Source organism: Pteropus medius, unplaced genomic scaffold (assembly GCF_902729225.1).
Source record: "Pteropus medius unplaced genomic scaffold, Ma_sr-lr_union100, whole genome shotgun sequence".
NCBI lineage: Eukaryota > Metazoa > Chordata > Mammalia > Chiroptera > Pteropodidae > Pteropus > Pteropus medius.
In genome coordinates this window covers 14,666,727-14,687,010 of record NW_024351729.1, presented here as the reverse complement: position 1 = coordinate 14,687,010, position 20,284 = coordinate 14,666,727, and the positions used below count along the sequence as shown (strand labels likewise).

Below are 20,284 nucleotides of genomic sequence, written 5' to 3'. Positions count from 1 at the left end.
AGAATCATAAACATTTTTTTTCCAAGATCTTCCCTAAGGAGAGACAGCATCTCCCGTTCAAGAAGTAATATTTTGTAAGCAGTCAACTAAGAACAGGCCTCCAAATCAAGCATTTATTTTGCTTAATGACTGAAACAGGTTCTTGTTCTTCAAAGGCAGGTTTTATCCTCCTAATCAAATAAAGCACATTTTGATTATTAAAGTGTTTGCTGATACAGTGACAGAAAGAACTTGCTGAATCCATCTTTCCTCCCTCCCTCTCTTCCTTCTTTCCTGTCTTCCTTGAGTAACAAATTCAAATGCCCCCAGGGCCAGACAGGTGATGTAAATGAATGAAGGTGGTGGATGTAAGCTTAGAGGGTGTGGCGCCATGGTGAACTGGAGAGCAGATTCCACGTAAAGTGGGAAGTCACTAGTCAGCAAGAACCAGTCAGTGCCTTGCAGGAATGCAGGCCCAGTGCCAAGATATTATCCTGTTTTTCACATAAGCCAAAATTGTAGGTATTCATACAAAATCTCAGCTTTTAAATGGCTGCAACTTATTCAAATATTTGTTTAAACTGGGCAGGCCAACAGTAAGTAGGCAGTTTGCAGTCTCTGAATTAATTTGTTTAGCTTTCTCATCTAGGACTATTATATAAATACTTTTTTAAAAAAAATAATAAAAGCTATACTCATTGAGCCCTTACTTTGTGCTAGACAATGCTTGAAGTGATTTATGTATGAATCTATTTTTTTCTCACATCAACCCGGTGATGAAAGTACCTCATAACTCCATTTTATAAAGAAGAAGTGAGGCGCAGAAAAGAACAGACGAGGTGATGCATGTTAACGTACTTATGACACTAAACTGTGCTACAGGAACGTGAGACAGTGCTAGTTATAAATGGGAGAAGACTTTGAAGCATTTCTGAAGAGCTGAGAGTCTAGATGTGTTCCCATTGCTGCAGAACAAACCACTTCAAAACATAGTGAATTAAAACAATTTATTGGTATCTCTTGTGGTTGGTTGTAGGAGTCAATGCGTTCATCTGGGATTTCTTATTGGGGTCGATCAGGCAGTGTAGTCAAATGGCTTCTGAGGCTGGAGTCGTGTGAAAGACTTCTTCACTTGAGGGTTAGGCACTTGGGCTGGGATGGCTACCATAGCTGGGCATCTGTTGGGCATCTGTTTCACCACAGGACCGCTCTGTTTGGCTGGCTTGGGCTTTCTCACTGCATGGTGGCCTCAGGGTAGTGGGACATAAATTGGTGCTTCCGGGCTCCAAGAGAAGCTTCCAAGAGACAAAAAGTGAAAGTGGTGTCTATGAAGGCCTTGGCACAGAAACTGACAGTCACTTCCCCCGATTCTATTGATCAGGGCCATCACAGAACCTGCCCAGACTGAAGGGAAGGGACATAGACTCCGCCCCTTGATGGAAGGCATGACAAAGAATGAGTAGCCATCTGTCAGAGGATGGAAGACCAAATGGATAATTTCCATTATCCCAGTGGACAGGCTCTTGCTAGGATGAGTCACTGGTAATTTCTTTCGTTGTTCTGCCTGAGTTCCACTTCCAAGCGGGTGATTGTCTAGGCCAAGGGAGGGCAGGCTACCTTGATGACAGTGCCACCAAAGACATGCATGTAATAGGGAGCAGTGAGGAATTCCCCAAAAGAAAATCAAGGCAGTCTTACTACAAAAAAGATGAATGGATGCTACAGTGGTAAAAACAATGTCTGCTTCAGGCATATATTGTTTGTTTTAAATCTATTTTTGTCCAATGTGAGAATCTTCACACAAACCCATGCCCCTCCCCCATCCCCTTGACACTTATTCTCTGTGTCCCTCATTTTATTCAAATCACAATGTTTACTTGCAGCACTGCTAGGCAGATCTAGGCTAGGCTCTGCGTGGCAGAATCAAAGGTGAATCAGACCTGGGGCTTGCCCTTGAGTTGCTCACTCTCTAGTAGTGAGAAAAGAGAGACAGAACAGTAACATTAGAGAGAAAGAGACATAACAGGCACAGATAAAGTGCCCTGGAAATTTAGAGAAGAGATTACTTCCAGCTACATACTTAATCACATACTGCCTCGCAAAATCTCTTGTATTGTTGTCTTGCCTGGTTATTAATGCCTAAATTGTTGAACAGCAGCAAATCGGTCATGCTGAATAATTCATGGCTCTGCTCCTTCCCCTGCATCCAGATCAGCAGCTCCCCAGAGGTGGGGCTGGAGAAGGGGCTAATATCTATAGTCTTAAGAATATCACTTCGGCAGAAGACAACATCAGTGAAATGTTATCTGAATAAAGCTTATAAAAGCTCATAAACATAGACCTTTATTAGCTTACTTATATGTCTTCAATTCATTAAACAAAATAAGAAATTCGAAGATTGCTTTTCTCCATTGCTACCCGCCCCCCCCCACTCCCATAAAAGGAAATGTCTTTCTATTGGCATCTCCTGCTTCCAATTACTGACATCTCAGTTGGGTGTGTTCTTCCACCATCAGATATATAGAAATGCCAAATAAAGGTGATTGACCATAAAAGTAAAGCATACCTTGGTGATGGCTCTAGAAAGAACTTTTACATACAGTAATCTGAGATTTCTTCATGGAAAGTTCTTTAGTTGTGTGCCATCAGATTGTTGCCTTTTGGCATTAGTTGCAAGTCTTTCTGAAAAACATACTATGTTTTCTCTTTTTTTTGTTTCTTATTTTCAAAAGACAGATGGTTAGGAAATATCTTCTTCACTCTTATAATTATTTCCTCCAGTTTTTCTCCATTAAACAGCAATTACCCTCATGCATAATATTTGCAAGTAGTTATTTTCTAGCTCCTGAAGATAATAATCACAGTGAAGGCATTCATCTTATGTACTTCATGGTTTTTCTCAGCATGAAACTTCTATTGAATAGAATTTGTAGCACAGTAACTAACCTAGATACTTAAACATGCTTGGTAGTTATTTTTTTTAAGTGGATCAAGTTTTCAGATGAAATATTTGTCTGTTTTACAAAGGGTCGTTTTCCTGGATTCTATCCAAAAGTACCTTCAAAGAAAATTAGATAAGTGACTATTGTACTTCAAATATTTTCCAAGGGAGATGTGGAATGAGAAAACTTTTTTCTTCTGGCTTAAATGATCTCATATTTACATTGTGTTAGGCATTTTATAAAATATGCAAATTATCTACTTTTTGGAGAAAAAAGCCTTCTGGATTTATTTCTGGATGCTAAGGGTATTGAAAAACAATTTAATTCCCATTACACACACAAAAAAAACCACACTTTAGATAGATTTAACAAACATAAATTAAGTCATAGCAAAGTAGCAGAAAACAAGCAGTAATGATATCTTTAGAGAAATTACAACTTATCTAAACTTGGAAGCAGTAAATGAAATATCAAAGGGCGAAAATAAGAGCTTTGATGATTTGTAAATTGTAATATGAAAGATGATTTCAATAAGCAACATTATTTTACCAAAGGTCATTCATGATTAATTTAGAAGAAATTATTCTGGGCTTTTGGCATTCAGCTCTGTCCACATTTCACAACTAATTCCAAAAGCCAACGACATTAAGAACTATGCTATTTTGTTGAGTCAAAATTTGAACTGTGCCAAGAATGTGGTATGCCTGACAGAGTCTCTCACTTAAAAGTACCCTATCTGACCCCAGCACCTGAATTTCAGGGTGGCCTTGTCTTTCTCACCCTTTTATTGTGACACGTTCACTCTCCAGAAGTCACATGATTAGTGGCATTTGTACAAAGGAAAGCATTCATTGCAGTGGTTTCTCTCAAATGTGGAGATTCAAAAAGGTTTCACCCAGGATGCGTTTCTGGAGAATGATATCATTGCTGGGAAATTCCATTGAATGAAGATAAAAGAAAGATAAATAGAAAGTTACTAAATTTTTAGAGATATTCTCAGAATCAAGACTCTCTCTAATTGGCTTTAAGAGAATTGCAACTTTGAAAATGAATGACAGTATTCAAGGGAATCAATGCTACTGTTTAAAAAAAAAGAAAGGAAAAAGAAGAAAAAAAAAAAAAGAAAGAAAGAGACAAGGGGAGGGAGGGAGGCGCAGAGGATCCTGTCCCTGAGTCCTACAGAGTAAACAGCTGATGTGAATTCCTGACAGTGAGTCCTCTTGAATCAAATGATCTCTCTGGGCCATATTAACAATTGAGAATGACCAGAATTTCCCAGGGGGACCGTGTCCACAGTTGAGCACCTCAGGAATAATGAGCCACGCCTGCATTCCTATGTGCTGTCACATCTCCTTCCTGTTGCTCTCTGAGCTTGTCACACCCTCATCCACCCAGGCCTGGACCATCTCAGGCCCTCCAGTTGGTCTCACCAGGCTCCAGTCTGTTTCACTGCCAATCCATGAAATACTTTCCAACAGAGGCTGTTGTATAAAACTCAGGCGTGGCCATGTCCCTCCTAGCTTTAAACTACCCATCGCCTTCAAGAGACTCTTCTCAGTTCTTTATTTCTTTTCTTTTATTGTGGTAAAAACAAAAAAAAAGAAAAGAAAAAGAAAAAAAAAGAACAAACCATACATGAAATTCACCATCTTAGTCATCTTTAAGTGTACAATACATTAGTGTTAACGATATGCACACTGTGCAACAGCTCTCTAAAACTTTTTCATCTTGTAAAACTGAAACTCTATAGCTGTTAAACAACAACTCTCCATTTCCCCTTCCTCCAGTCCCTGGCAATCAGCATTCTACTTTCTGTTTCTATGAGTGTGATAACTTCAAATACCTCATACAAGGGGAATCATGCAGTATATCTGCTCTCTTGTGGCTGGCTTATTTCACTTAGCATAATATCCTCAAGATTCATCCAAGTTATGGCATGTGACAGGATTTCCTTCCTTTTTCAGGTTGAATAATATTCCATTGTATGTATTTACCACATTTACCACATCAATGGACATTTGGCCTGCTTCCACCTCTTGGCTATTATGAATAATGCTGCTATGAGCATAGGTCTACAAATATCTCTTTTGGAGATCCTGTTTTCAACTATTTTGGATAAATATCAAGAAGTGGGATTGCTGGATCATATGGAAATTCTATTTTTAATTTTTTGAGAAATTGCCTTATAGTTTTCCATAATGGCTGCACTATTCTCTATTCCTACCACAAGTGCACAAGGATTCCAATTTTTCTACATCCTCACCAACACATCATCATCGTCATCATCATCATCATTTCATAATGGCCATCTCCTGGTGATTACTGAAATCAAGCACTTTTTCATGTTTGTTGGCCATCTGTCTATCTTCTTTGGAGAATGTCTATTCAGGTCTGCTGTTCATTTCTTAATCAGGAGTTTAGTTTTTCTGCTGTCAAGTTGCTGTTCCTAATTTTTAAGCATGGCCTACACCCTTCATGATCTGGTGGTAACTCTCATTTCCCTCCTCCTCTTATCTCACACACTTCTCTTTAGCAAGCTCAGTTCTGTGAGATTCCCTAATGGAGGAGCTACGCTATTATATCTCCATGTGTTTTTTCTGATGGGGTGCTCCCTTCTCAATCCCAAACACATCTTGAGTGCTAGAACGAAATCTACTTCTGAAAGAAAGAAGTCAGAAAGAAAAATTACTTGAAGGAATCACCTTTGGAAAGCCTTCTCTCACCATGTCCTGTAGCCCCCACTACCCCTTCCAATTAGAAATAAGTTCTCCCTCTTCTGGCTATCAATATACCCTGCGTGCAGAGCTGATCACGTGGGTTTGTGATTTTTATTATCTGCCTCCCCCATAAGACTATAAGCTCCTTAAAGTCAGAGCCGATATCTTATTTAATATTTGAACTCCGATGCCAAGACCAAGGCTTGTCACATAATCTGTTCTGTTAAATATTTTCTGAAGGAAGGGAGGGGAGGAGGAAGAAAGTTTGGGGAGCAGGTGAGCAAGCAGGCACAAGGAAATAATATACAACCAGGCTTCTCCTCTGCGATGCTCCAACTCCAACTGTGCTGCCCGGTTTTCTCTGCACAGGACCAGAGAACCCTGAAGACCTGGCCACACATGTGACTGTGCTCAGGTCCCACCTAAACCTCTGTCTCAACTTCCCAAAGCTGACACAGCTTAGTCCTCGTAAAAGTCACCCCCTACTTTCAGTTGCAGGGCTCAAAATAGAAGTTTAGATCCAGGGACTGCAAACCGATGGCCCAGTGCAATCAAGCAAATACACTCATCAAATCTTGGATTATTGAGAAAACTGTTGTTTATGCAGCATTATACCATGCCAGCCACATTTCAACCTCTATTCAAGCCTTTGAGAAAAGTATTATTACCCTCACTTTTCAAATGAGGAAAACGAGACCCAGTAAAGGAATTAATCAAGTTTATTTTTTTAATGCTAAGGCCATGTTCTCAGTATTAAACCATGATACCACAAGGTTACAGTCTTTTTAGACATACAGTAGATGAAGTCCATTGTTTTGGTAATTATTTATTAGATTATCAGCTATATGGTTCATAGACTTAGAGTCTTTTAGACCTGTGAGATACCTTAGAGAACATCTAGTCTATCCTCTTAATTTACAAGTGAGGAAGCTGACAACTTGACGTGATTTGTAAACTGTACAGTAAATAGAATGATAAAATAATGCTTTGTAGAGATTTTTTCTATTTCATTTTTAAGTTTTTTTTTCTGCATATAAAAGCAATGCAAGATCAGTGTTGAGGCTACAGCCACGCCATCCTAAACGTACCCGATCTCATCAGATCTTGGAAGCTAAGCAGGGTCGGGCCTGGTTAGTACTTGGATGGGAGACCACCTTAGGAAGACCAGGTGCTGTAGGCGTTATTAAAAAAAAAGATCAGTTTCAAAAAAAAAATTAAAAGTTAAATAAATTATGAAATTAAAAATAATCCTCATATTTCAATAATGCTAACACTTATGGATAGACATGGTTTTAGACTTAGTTTATTTGTACCTTATTTTAGGCCTTAGAGAACAGTTCTATTTATTAGATGAATGGTTATATACTTGTATATAAACACATACATTCATGTATAATTAGTTGATATTATAGTCTTTATAAAATATTATCTTCTCACTGAATATTACTAATATTTTGTTATTTATTAAAATTTTTAATAAATATTCTTAAATTGTGGAAAGGATTTTCACCATAATCATAAAAGTAATACTTTCTCGCTGGGGAAAAGTTTTTTAAAAATTATAATTCTAAGTAAAAAATACCTATTATCCCATCACCAAGAGATAACACATTAACATTTTGGGTTTTTTTGGGAGGGAGACTGTCTTTTTGCTTGTGTATGTGTGTATAATCAAGACAAATGGAACGGACATTTTAAATCTTTGATATGTTTTGCCAGATCGCTTTTTAGGAAATTTGTTTTAATTTAAACTAACAGCATCACCGAATGAGAATGTTCATCTCACAGTATCCTCACCAACTTTAATTATTATATTTAAAATTTTTGCTAATTTTTTAGTGGGAAGAGGGTCACGAATGTGAACTTGTAAAAATATTGATTATTGTGAAAATTATTGCTTATAGTTCTTATTTTATGAAGCAAATAAGATTAAGTATATAACATTAAGATCCCTGCATAACTAAAATCTAGTTTACATCATGCCTACTTAGACTATTTTAAACCAAAGTAATAATGGCTTAAAAACAATTTTGCAAAACTGGATTATATTAAATTAAATCTAAAAAATAAGAAAGTACAAAAAAAAAGGCAAGTCAAAGAGCCTCAAGTAAAACTTTTATAAAAGAGGGAAGGCAGCATCTCTCCATAATCTATTTATTTATTGTCTCTTTTTTTCCCATCTTGTTTCTAAAAGGGGAGTCAACTAATACATGGCTATATCAGCACAATGGGACAGTCAGACCCCACTCGCAATCAGAATTTCTTAAATGTTCTACCTGGGCATCTTATAAAGCCACTTCTCATTTGGAGGGATATTCATCAAAGTCACAATTCACAGAACACTAGAGTTAGAAACCTAAACACCTTCAGAAAAAGTTTCATTTCTAGTCCAGTTACTACCTTCCTAAGGCTCCACAATACTATTGTTTGTGCCCTACCTGTCCCTTTGTACCTGAATTGTTTTAAATAAATATTTATGTCTGTTAAATTTCTGGTATGAAATACATGCCGTTGTTGGCCCTAATATTGTGACTACACTGTCTGTTGAAGGAGAAGGGAACTCATATTTGTGGAATGTGCAGAGTCCATAGCCCTGGGAAGATCCTTTGCCCTTCTTGAGGAAAGGCATTGCAGGTTTGTGATGCCAGTGTGTACGTCTGCCCTGCCCCGCCCCGCCATTCCCTCACTCTGCACCCCTCCACACACTGCCCCCTCATCTCTAGATAACTATGTGAGATAAACCTGGAGAAGGAGTGAGAGTGAAGTGGAAATGTTTGGATTGTATTTCATAAATATCAAGATGCATGGGAGCAAAGGCAAAAATTTGGAATCTATTACAGCATGTGAATGCAATATGATGCTGTCATTATTGTTACCATCTGAAAAATGAAATCCCTTCATACTGAATGTGTTTTGTTACTTGTCAGTGATTAAAGCTATCATTGTTCTGAGGCCTTTGTGTTAGGAATGCATGATAATCATGATAATGGAGGCATGGAATTCAAACTTTCTCCCAGTCATTCAAGGACTTACAAAACAGTGAACCAAACCACCTTTAAAGCTTGATCGCTCCCCTGTGCAAAGCTTTGTTACGGGAAAGCTGGTTACTCAAGACTCCCTCCCCACTTCCATGCTTTGTTAGTGTCCTCACTCCGTCAGGAATGCCCCTCTTAGCAACCCTGTCTGGCAGTTCTGTCAATCCAGGATCATCTCAAATGCCACCTCCTCCATAACATTTCTTCCTTGTGAACTTTTTTTCTCTGACAAAGGTTTCTTGAAGGTAGAAACTACATCTTACACATTATGAATGACAGATGTCTCTAGCTTTCCCCGCTCCTTTCTGCGTGTAAAGTTGTTGCAAGGAAGTGCTAACCCACCAAGGGACTACATTGGCCAATGTATTGCACAGCTTGGTATGCCCAAGTAACTTGTTCTTACTGGTTGAATGTAAGTAGAAGTGACAGGTGTTGCTTCTGGTCTGGGCGTTTCAACAAGCAGGTATGCCTTCTTCACTCTTTCACCTCGTGGGCAGCTTGAGGCAGAAGATTCTGCCAAGTAGAAGAGTACAGCAGGAACTCAAGATAGAAGGAGCCTGAATCCCTGGATCATCAGGTGGAAGAAAGTTGCCTGCTGACCTGGAACAGCGTCACTGAGCTGGTAAGTAAGCGAGAAATTAACTTTCATTGAGTTTGAAGCCACTGAAATCTGATGTCTTCTTTCTTAGAGTTAGAGCCATTTCCCTGACTAATACAGGTTGATACCCTTTTAGTAACTGGCTCATTTCATTTCATATAGCAGGAGCTCAAAAAGTATTTGTTAAACTAAAGTGGAAGTTTAAAGACAGACACAAAGAAGTATAAATTAGGTTACACTGTTAGAACACGGTCTGAGGTATCTGATGACACCAAAATGCTTTTCCAACCCTATTTTCTTAAAAAATATCCCCCCCTCACCCCAAGTAATTTGTTTTACATGATAAGTACTTACACTTTGAAATCAGTTGTCACTCTATTCTTGGCAAAGAGAAAATAAGATGTTCTGAGAACTGATGGTCATTCTGGGTGAATGTGGATGCCAAGTTTTCTTCTAGTTATATGAGACAGATGGCATAACTGTGACAAATGATGACAAGATGAAAGATATTCCTCTTTGTCAGATAATTGGGTCAGATTTCCAAATAAGACATAAGTAGGGGATAGAGAGCTTTGGCCAATAGCACTTTCATTCACATTCCAATTAGACTTTCATTGCAAAATGATGATATTATTGCTGGTATTATTTCTGAGGTTGAGCTAAGTCATACAAAAGGGAGATATCTATTAGCTCTGCTCAAAATGTCAAGACAAAACAAGATTGAGTCATTAGCCCTTCAAATCAACGTTAGTTTAATTCAGTATGGTTGGATATTGCATTAGAAAACCAGAGTGTAAAGCTTGAAGAGTAAGAGGAAAGTGATAAGGTAACCAGAAATTTGGCATAGGGCTTTTCTCGGAATTACTCTTTAATCTCCTCTCAATGTACCTTTTTTTTTCTATTCCTTCACTCATTTTATTTCTCTTCCACCTCAGTAAGTAAGCATTCCCATGGAGACCTATTCCTGTCTCTCTAATCATGGACATTTTCTTATGATTTATCTTTATGCCTAGATTGTTTGATTTACCTGGCTGGCCTACTGTACCATCAAAACATGAATTTTTTCTCATCAAGATTTATCCCATAAAAACATGGAGAACATGTATACATTTTTTTGGATAATTTTTTCCAATTTTTTTTTTCCTAGAACAAAAAGTTGAACTCATACTTTCTGATAGCAAATGGATTAACTATGATTTAGACCCACTTTGGGGGGGGGACTATTAGTGGCTCATAAAATCAGTGTACAAATCTTGCATTTTTTTGGTTAAATTTATCCAGAAGTATTTTACTCTTTTTGATGCTATTGTAAATGAGATTATTTTCTTCATTTCTCTTTCAGATAATTCATTGTTAGTGTATAGAAATACAATTGATATTTTATATTAATTTTGTATCCTGCAACTTTATTGAATTCATTTATTAGTTATGACAGTTTTTGATGGAGTTTTCGATATATAATATCATGTCATCTGCAAATATAGTTTTACATTTTCCTTTTAAATCTGGATGGCTTTTCTTTTTCTTGCCTTGACTGGAACCTCTAGTACAATATAAAACAGAAGTGGTGAAAGCAGACATCCTTGTTCTGCTCTAAAGGCGAAAGCATTTAGTCTTTGACCACTGAGTATGATGTTACCTGCAGGTTTTTCATAGATGTCCTTCATCAGGTGAAGAAGTTCCCTTCTATCCTAGTTTGTTGGAATTGTTTTAATCACATATTTTGTCATATACTTTTTCTGTATGTATTGAGAAGATCATGGTTTTTTTGCCCTTTATTCTATTAACATGGCATATTACATTGATGTATTTTTGGACATGAAACCAACCTTGCATTCTCGAGATAAATCCCACTAGGTCATGGTGTACAATGCTCATCACTATACCATGATATTGTCTTAAAAGGTAGAAGTTGGGAGCCTTTGGTAGAGCTGTCCCAAGTGTGTGGTGTAAATGGCCATTTCCTTCATATTCCTGGTACTCAACACAGTCAAGGGTGACATCTTTAAGTCAGTTCAGTTACTGCCTAGTGTCCTTTTATGTAGCCCAAAGGACTCCATTTACTATTTTTCATAGGGCAGGTCTAGTAGTAACAAATTATCTTGGATTTTGTTTATATCGATTTATTTGAATGTCTTCTCCATTTTTGAAGGCTATTTTGTTGAATGAACAATTCTTTTTTGTTTCAACACTTTGAATATATCATCCCACTAACTACTGGTCTGCATAGTTTCTGATGAGACGCCAGGTGTTAATTTCACCAGTGATCACTTGTACCTGATGTATCATTTTTTCTTTGTTGTTTTCAAGATTCTCTTCTCATGTTTGGCTTTAGACAATCTGACTATGGTATATTTCAGTCTGGATCTCTTTTGAGTTAATCTCACTTGGAGTTTGTTGAGTTTTTAGGTGTGCAGATTAATCTTTTCTATCAAATTTGGGAAATTTTTTGGCCATTATTTCCTCAAATATTCTTTCTTTCTCCTTATGAGACTCCCATTATACATATGCTGATTAATTTTCATTTCCTTATTAAAATTTTTTAATGTAGGCATAAGTACTCCTACAGGTATATTCCTATAGGTGGAATTGCTATGTTATGGCAATGACATTAAGAATTTTCATAGATATTGCTAATTGCCTTCTCAAAAGATTATAACAAGGCACTGTCATACCAACAATGTATGAGCAAGCCCATTTCTCTTAGAGATCTTTCATTGATTACACTGGAGATTCTTTTTAAATATTAGGTGAGGTGCTTATTTTCAGTCGGGCTATAGTTCTTTAGATGTGTCTTATTGCTTCTCAGAATTTTCCATCAATGCCGTTGTTACTTACTCCCCTAGCTACATCTAGAATTATCCTCAGGAAACATTCATGAAGCAGAAAGAAGTGATGGTCATATTTTCCAATGCTTTTTTCTTCTGTTTCTCATTAAAGGGAAGTCTTTTCATTCTAAATTACCTCTGTCTCAAATGCTAGGCTGAGCTGTGACCCTTCTCTGATCATTCAAGGTCATATGCTGTTTTGCATATGCTGTTTTGTTAACTGCTTTTTCCCACTCAGTGACCTACTGTGAATATTTCTCAGTGTCTTCTTCCACAATACAAATTGTAATGGCTGTATAGTAATTCATAGCTGCAAAAAGAAATGAATTTTAGTCATTTTGTTCATTTCTGATTTTTCCCTATTATAAATAACACTGAAATGATTATTAATAACTTCCAGGAGGGCAGGAGCCCTATTTTGTTCTATGTTGTGTTGTAGCATCTAGCACAGAGTCTGCCTCAGAAAAGACACCAAAAAATGTGTATAGAATGAATAAATGGTTGAATAACAAGCATCTATGTATTTAAACCTTTATTTACAAATTCGATTATTTCCTTTAAAATATACCCAGAGGAGAAATCGATGGATAGGTAGATGTGTATATTTTTTAAACCCTTGGCCAGTATTTTCAAATTGCATGCAGAAAGATTTTGCCAGTTTACACATTCACATGGTGCATATGGGAAAGCTTGTTTCTCTACCTTGGCCAGCTACTGATTTGTTTAAATCTATGTAGCTGATGTTGAAGAACAGGGTATTATTCTCAACAGGTTTAATGTACATTTCTTGTAGGACAAGTGATGAACCTTTTAATGTCTTTTGCCATTTGATCCTTTGACCAGCAGAGCTCATCACCTTGGGAAAGAGGGCTAGTCTCTCAGAGTCCTGGGGGCCACCGTCTGGGGCTGCTCAAGGAATGGAAGGCTCTTCTGTGACTGTTATAACCCATCTGCTTCTCAGGCCATCTCACAGGGTCATCCTCATTCGCAAGAAGCAAAGCAGGGAGTGGTACAACTGCACCTTGCTTCTGGCCAGGTTGCCTCTTCCTACACCATGACCCAGGCAATTCAGGCTTATCTTTTGGGTTTTAGGAATTTAAGGGCAGGCTTTTCCCGCCAACACCTCCACTGATGTTCACCTTCCTCTAGGCAGAGAGTCTCTAAGCTTCTTTGGTTTTGCACCCATGTTGGCAAACAATTTTCAAGTATATTTTTACCATATATGTCTATTAACTAATAGGGTCTATGTGGGTACTAAAATATTAATGTGTTAAATACATATAAACCTATCAGATGAAACTCAAACATTTAAAGGGGGAGATTAGAAAGATGAACATAACTGGCAGTTCCGATGTTCCTGGTTGCTCAGTGATATTTCTTTTGGGCTCTCCCACTTTGGAGCCCAGTGCTTTTGGGTATCTGTGGGAAAGTGGGTTGTCTCCTGTCTGAGCAGATAAGTTGTTTACACAAATTTTAGGGAGCCAGACTTCTTCCACCACCGACCAGCAATTCTATGGGGTGCCATTGAAGGGCACGTTAAACTGCTGTTCAGTAAGCTGAAGCCGGTGCCCTCTGACACACACCTTATGCCCGGGCCGAGCCCGGAGAAGCGAGAGTCCTGGCATCCCTGCCCACTCTCCTCATTCTCCGCTGCGTCACAATCGGCGGCTGATTTGCTTGTTCAGAGACTGCCATGACATTTGAGTAAAGGAAAGCACCAGCAGGAGCCTAGTCAGGACCTCCCCTCTGCGGCTGGATTTGGTGTCACAGTGGTCCAATTGGGCAAAATATTTATATGACATCACACTGTGTTAAACATGCGAGGTCTCTATATGGACAAATATACACTCAAAATGATGTAAAAATTTCACCGAAATAGTAAAAGAAACAAGACACAGATAAAAGTTATGAGGGAATTGCTTTACAGTAAAATTTAACACCAAATGCTTTCATGGAAATAGCTCTCCCTCAGGAAAAAAGAAAAATCCTTGAATAGATTTTAGTGAAAACTTTGAGGGGGAAAATATCACCCTGAAGTGCATGCTGTATTTGAAAGGGCGTGGGGTTTTGGAGCCAGACATCTGGACCTGAACTAGCTTTGGGTCCCAAGCTTGCTGTAGGCTAGCAATGTGACCTTTGACATTGAGATTTTTGGTCTATTAAAAGGGGATAATAATCCCCTTACCTTACAATATTATGAGAATTAAACCAGAGACTGCCCGCCAGCCATTTTTCACACAGTATTTCCTCAATAAATGTTTGTTCACTCCTTCCTCACCTTTTTTTAGGCCATGGGAATTTCTTTCATGACTGCTCATGCCGTAACTTCAAAGTCTGCCTCTTTTTTCTTTCAGCATTCATGATGTAGAACATTCCTCCTAGAGTTGCTTTAACTACCTAAGAAAGGTCTTAAATCTGAAACTTCTATTGAAAAGTTCATGTTCTATTTGGTCATTTTTAAGTCTATAATTCAACCAGATGAGTTTACTTCTGATGAAAGTTAGTGGATATAGCCTCAGATACTTCCGTAATGCAACTGGCACCAGAATTATTTTTGTCATTCACACCCGCTGAAAAAACCTGTTTTAGGAGAATGCTTCTCCTTTCAGCTCTTTCAGCTTTTCTTTGCTTTTATTTATTTATTTCTTCAGTTCTGTGAATACAGGTTGATATTTATCCCCTTTGATTCTCCATATGTACCTTCTAAAAACATTTCCTATTAAAGAATATTCAATGGTTGGTCCCTTGGAGTACTACTGAGTGATATGACCCTGTGCAGCTGTGACTTAGGTTTGTGTGCCGTGCTATTACAACAAAATCAGGAATCAACAGGCCCCTCGGAGAAAGTTCTGCCATGTAGCTCTCTTACTTTTATGGAAAACTTGCTGCTGATGACCAGAGAGGGTCAAACACAGGATCTGGGGAGGTCAATCTCACCTCCCTTCCTCATCTTCTCTACTCTGCGTGGGGTGGGTGTGGACAGCTAGAAGATGGGGAAGGTCAGGTCATGGCACCACAGATTAGAGGTAACCAACTGCCTTACTGGCAGGGAGAGGCCAGGACAATTATTCTCCAGAGGTAGGGCAGGCTGGAGCTTCCCAGACCAGCAGGTGGCCCTGCCTCTAGTTTGTGCTTCTTTAAAGGAGCTGACCATGGCCGCCTCACAGGCCTCAGGCTGCTCCTGCGCTCGCAGAAGTATGGACGAAAAAGGGGCCGCATACTAACCCTGACAAGCTCAGGAGAGGCCTGCATGGAGGGCCTTACAAACTCAGAGACCGAAAGTAACCACATAGGAAGGTCTGAACATAAAAATTCCTAACTGAAAGCGAATCTTGGAGGGCAGTCATGTCTTAGGCCTGTAGCTTCCTTGACAAAAATCAATCTTTACCTTAAGTGAGCCTGTCTATTGTCTTTTTGCATCTAAGATAACATACCTTTGAAATGTCAGACCCCTTTTCCAGACCCCTCAAGGCACAACTACAGCCATCAGAGCAAGAGACCACAGCACCCAGCACTGTTATCCTGTTCCCCGCATACCATCTCTATGTGCTGTAAATGTTCATTATTAACTGTCTTGTACCCACCAATGTAAAAGAAGTCTGTGTTTCTCCATTTTGCTTTTTATCCAATCCTCGAGGTTCCTCCACTTTGCTTTCTCCCATCCCCTTAACCTACCACCAATGGATTTCATGTAACGCTTTATACATCCCTTTCTTTGATTCTAATGTATAAAATAAGCTGCAAAACTGCCATTCTCTGCAGCATTTTCTCAATCCACTGAGATTTTGCTTCCTGGCAATTGTTGTCAGTTTGGCTCAAATAAACTCATAAAAATTCTCTACAGGTTTGGACTTTTCTTCCTTTGGCAGAAGAAACCACTCACACTTAGCCAAAGGGACAAGCAGGGAGAGGGGATGGGTTTTGGAGCCAGTGAGACGGACCCTGGAATCTCTTCTCCAGCTCTCTGGCATCACCTTGGGCCTTGGTTTCCTCATCTCTAGAGGGCTTTACAGTACCTACTTTGCAGGGTCCCACGTGCATGGCACCTTCTAGGCATTCAGTAAGCCATGATTATACCTTAGCCGCTGGCCCTTGGACTCTGCTGGTCACCAGTCTGGGCTCGAGCTCGCTCTCGTTTCCCTGAATTTAGCATCTCTTTATCAGCACATCTTGGATTCCCTTTCAGTTGTCTTTTCAGTCTTTTGTCTTTGTTTTCAATGCTTTTCATTCCAGTTGGTTTACCGCAGTAGAGGGTGGGTTCTGCTTCTTTCTCTCTAGAAACCGTTTCCACAATTTCTAAATGTTACCACATTTGCTTACCTTGAACTAAAGCCTCTTGAAGAAAATCGCCACAACCATGGAAGGGAATCCGGTGTTCTTTGCTCGGCAAAGAAACCTTTGCTTAGAGAAACCTTCCTTCAGCCTTCGTCAGCCCCGGTGCCTCTGAGGACCAGGTCAGTGAGGCACTTCTTCCCCTCTCTGGGAGCTCCGTGACTGTCACTGCAGGCCTCTCTGCCCTTTGACACACTTTGGAAAGGCTCAACTCCTGACATGTAGCTCAGATGCATCCTTTTTCCTTCTGGGAGCAGGCCTGCACTCTCTGCGGCTCTTCCATGCTGGAAGAATTGCATGCAAGGCCTGCCTTGTTCTCAGCTTGGTTTAGTTTGAAGACATAAGCCACATCCTCCAATCTCTTCTCTCTTAGTAAATAAAGAGGATATTCTGCCTTCAGCTTTATTTGTTGTTTTATTCCTCAACTTGTTTAGAGGAAAAAGAGATGGAAAAGGAGATGCTATTTATCGGGGCCCTCTCAAAGACCCCAACAGTATTGTCCATGAATGAAGCTGGCTAGGGGTAAATATTGGGTAGAGGAGACTGTGGCGAATTGAGGAGAGAGACTGTCCAAAGAGGACGGAGCCAGCGTAGCCTTAGCTCACTGCTATCTCAGGGGAATTTGGACGTACTTTTGACAGATATGTCAAGATTTTTGAGAAAAGCCAGAGATCTTGATTATCATCTTGACATATCTCCGTTTTTAAAGATTGACAACAAAACTAAAAAAACCCAAAATATTACGATGGCCAAGTTGGCGTGGAACAAACAAAATACATCTATAGGCCAAGGCTATCTGAAGGCTGTCTACCTTGAACTTCCATGCAGCATCCTCGTTGGTCACACTGGCATGTAAGTCCACTCCCATCATTCCATCAGGAAAATTTACTTGACATCCCATCAGGAAAACTTGTACTCTAAATGCCCTGTGTCATTTGAGGAGGGACACTGCTGTAAGTAAATGAGTTACTTGGGAACTAAAAAAGCTGGCATTTTTATTTAATTTACTGCTCTTTTGATGATGTCTTTTAGTCTGACTTACTTAAAATGGAGCATGCTTTTATAGTTACACACAAATTAACATGCAGAGTGTAAAAAGGTAAATGGCTCCATCCCTTTTCTTGGAATCATCAAAGGATGAACAGTCAGTAGCTTCTTGCCCAAACATAAAGCACACCTGCGGATTTTACTGAACCCCGGGTTAACCAAATGCATTCAAAAATAAAAAAAGCAACTACTAATTCTTCAGTATCATTGACTCCAAGGTGTCTAATAAGTGGAATGTGAATTTAAAAACTCTTACAGTGAGGCGGAAATAATTTGGTTGACAGTTCTGAATCACAGAATTCATTCATTCAACAAATATTTATTCAGCAATTCTCTGAAACTCACAGCTGTGATTGCAAAACCCACCAGAACACAAGCCTGGAAACTTCTGCCCAAGTTGCCACTTCTGTTGTGTTGTTGAGTGAGAACGTCAGGCCGGGCTGCACCTCCCACACAGCTGTGAGCAAGGACGATTGCAGGATTGCACAGGGAAAACGAAAAATCCAAATGTTGCTATTTATGCTGTGCATGCCCTCAGTGTAGTCCTGGGCAGTTCTCCTGTCCTTTTCTCTGTGTAGTGAGGTCTTATTAAAACTCTGAGAAGTTAGAGACCTTAAGAGAGATGATGGCGAATACAGTGACACCAGAACACAATATATGGTTATCTTTCTGTGGCATCAACTTGAGCTTTATGCATTTGGCTTCCTGGATATTCTTGAGACAGTAACTCTTTGGCTGTATATTAGTGTCCTCACGGGCAGTCAGCTCCACCCCCGGGGGCACCTAGGGTTCTGCCACTCACATAGAGGAGTTAGTAATGGAGTTTGGGTACTTGAAAGGTTGCAGTAATGGGTTTGATTTACTCTTCAAGCCACTTCCCCCTTGCTCAAGGTTGGCCTCCGGATGGTTTCACTCTTCCGCCTGGGGACTTCTGCACTTCCCTGCCTTGGAATACCTCCCTCTACCTCTCCGTTCTATCTCTAATCTTCTAAATTTCTAATCTTTCAAATGCCACTCCTTTAGAGCCATCTCTTTCCACTCCACTCAAAGGGCCTGCCTGCCCTTGTGTGTTGGTGAAGATAGGCCAGGCTACCCTTTGACAGTGAACAAACTCCAGATCTCAGCAGTTTAACACAATAGAGGGTTATTTCTCGCTCATATCATATCACAATCTAGTGACTCAGGGATTCAGCTCCTCCAGTTTGTCCACCTCTGAGGATGGAAGGCTTTCAGGCAGGAGCATTATGGCCAGCATCCTACTGGCCAGAACCCAGTTACAGGGCCCCAATTACTGGAAAGGAGCCTGAGAAAGTAGTTTTCCTTTATAGAGATTATTTCAATTAATCCTCACAGCAAGGCTCTGAGGTAAATACCAGTAGCCTGCTCACTTTACAGATAGGACATTGAAGCTGAGAGAAGCTAAGTGACCTCTTCCAGGCCACAAAGCTAGTGGTGAGCTGGGACTAGAACCAGTATGGCAGCCTCCAGAGCCCAACCAGAACACAAACGCTATATTGCCTACTTTCTTGCATATTAAAGATAACAAGACAATTGATAACATGTCAATTATATTTTTGCATCCAATGTAGACAATTGATAACATGTCAATTATATATTTGTGTCAGAAACTCAGCGTTTTAAAAGTATTCTTGTTACTTGTTTCCTGAATAACAGTAGTTTGGCCAAAGAAGACAGTTTTGCTAAGAAGAATAGGGAATAGGCAAATGGTTCTCAAAGTATGGTCTGCAGCTCCTGGGGGAACCCTGAGACCTCTTTAGGGAATTCATATTTTCACAATAACAACAAGATGTTATTTGCCTTTTTCCCTTTCATTCACTCATGAATGTAGCACAGAGTTTTCCAGCAGCTCCCTACATATGCTGATGTCATTGCTTTAATGTTAATGTGTAATAGAGAAATGGTTGTTAGTTTAAAATGAATTAATAAATAGTTTACTGTTTTCAGTTTTAATTTCTTAAAACTTAAAATTTCTAATATAATATCAATAGATATCACCCACACAAAGGTTCTTTAATGTCCTCAATAATTTTATTATTATTTTTTCAATACACAACTTTTATTGCATCTTTAAAATATCACAAATAAGTGTGAGGAATCAGCTGACATCTTGCTGTTTCTGTAGCTGGACAATGTAGATCTTATTCATCTGCCTGCTGAACTGTTCCTTTTTCAGAAACAAAGACACCATCCAAGTATTTTCTGATATCCTTGTTAACTGTTGTGGCTTGTTCCATCAAAGTAGCTGAATTTGACATCAAGAATTAACTCTGAAGGAAACTGGACTCAGGGTGGTAATCACACAACAGAATATATAGATGTCATATTATAATGTACACCCAAAAATTATATAATCGTATTAACCAATGTTACCCCAATAAACTTAAAAAAAAATTAACTCATCTTTCTGGGCTTGAGATACTGAACAAGCAACACTTAACCCCATTCAAACCCTGCAGATGTATTTTTCACCCAAGAAATTTCGGATTTCAACAAGAGAGCTATTCTCTTGAATAACGACGTTGATGGGGAAGTGAGCATACACAGACCTCATCTTGCAATGGAAGCCAGTGTAACGCCCCTCATTATGTTCTGTACACGACTGCAGATAGTGTGAAAAGCAGCTCGCTCCTTTCTATTCCCCACCAGTTGTCAACCCAGAGCCTCTTCCTTTCCCTTTCAAGGACTGAGCTCTACATTGATGTGATTGAAGTCCCTCTGCAGGGTGCCTCTGGGGCCCTTCACAATACTGTGTGTGTCCCTTCATATTGATATCCACATTTTCTGG

General features: G+C 39.3%; 1 protein-coding gene and 1 pseudogene across 2 annotated transcripts in view; one reads left to right on the top strand and one right to left on the bottom strand.

Annotated features, from left to right (window-relative positions):
- Window positions 1-982: 982 nt before the first annotated feature.
- LOC120587585 (putative uncharacterized protein encoded by MAPKAPK5-AS1) overlaps window positions 983-20,284 on the bottom strand; it is a 26,481-nt gene continuing 7,179 nt past the window's right edge. The window contains exons 2-4 of one of the 2 annotated variants that reach the window (XR_005649027.1): window positions 9,626-9,750; window positions 9,077-9,292; window positions 983-1,274 (exon numbers count right to left, since the gene is read on the bottom strand). Coding sequence is in view for 1 of the 2 variants with exons in the window: in XM_039844585.1 (XP_039700519.1) it covers window positions 9,725-9,750 (26 nt within the window). In the remaining variant the exon portion in view is untranslated. Of the gene's footprint in view, window positions 1,275-8,386; window positions 9,293-9,625; window positions 9,751-20,284 lie in introns of those variants that run through there. The other variant, XM_039844585.1, reaches the window with a different exon arrangement.
- Window positions 6,699-6,818, top strand: LOC120587945 (uncharacterized; annotated as a pseudogene).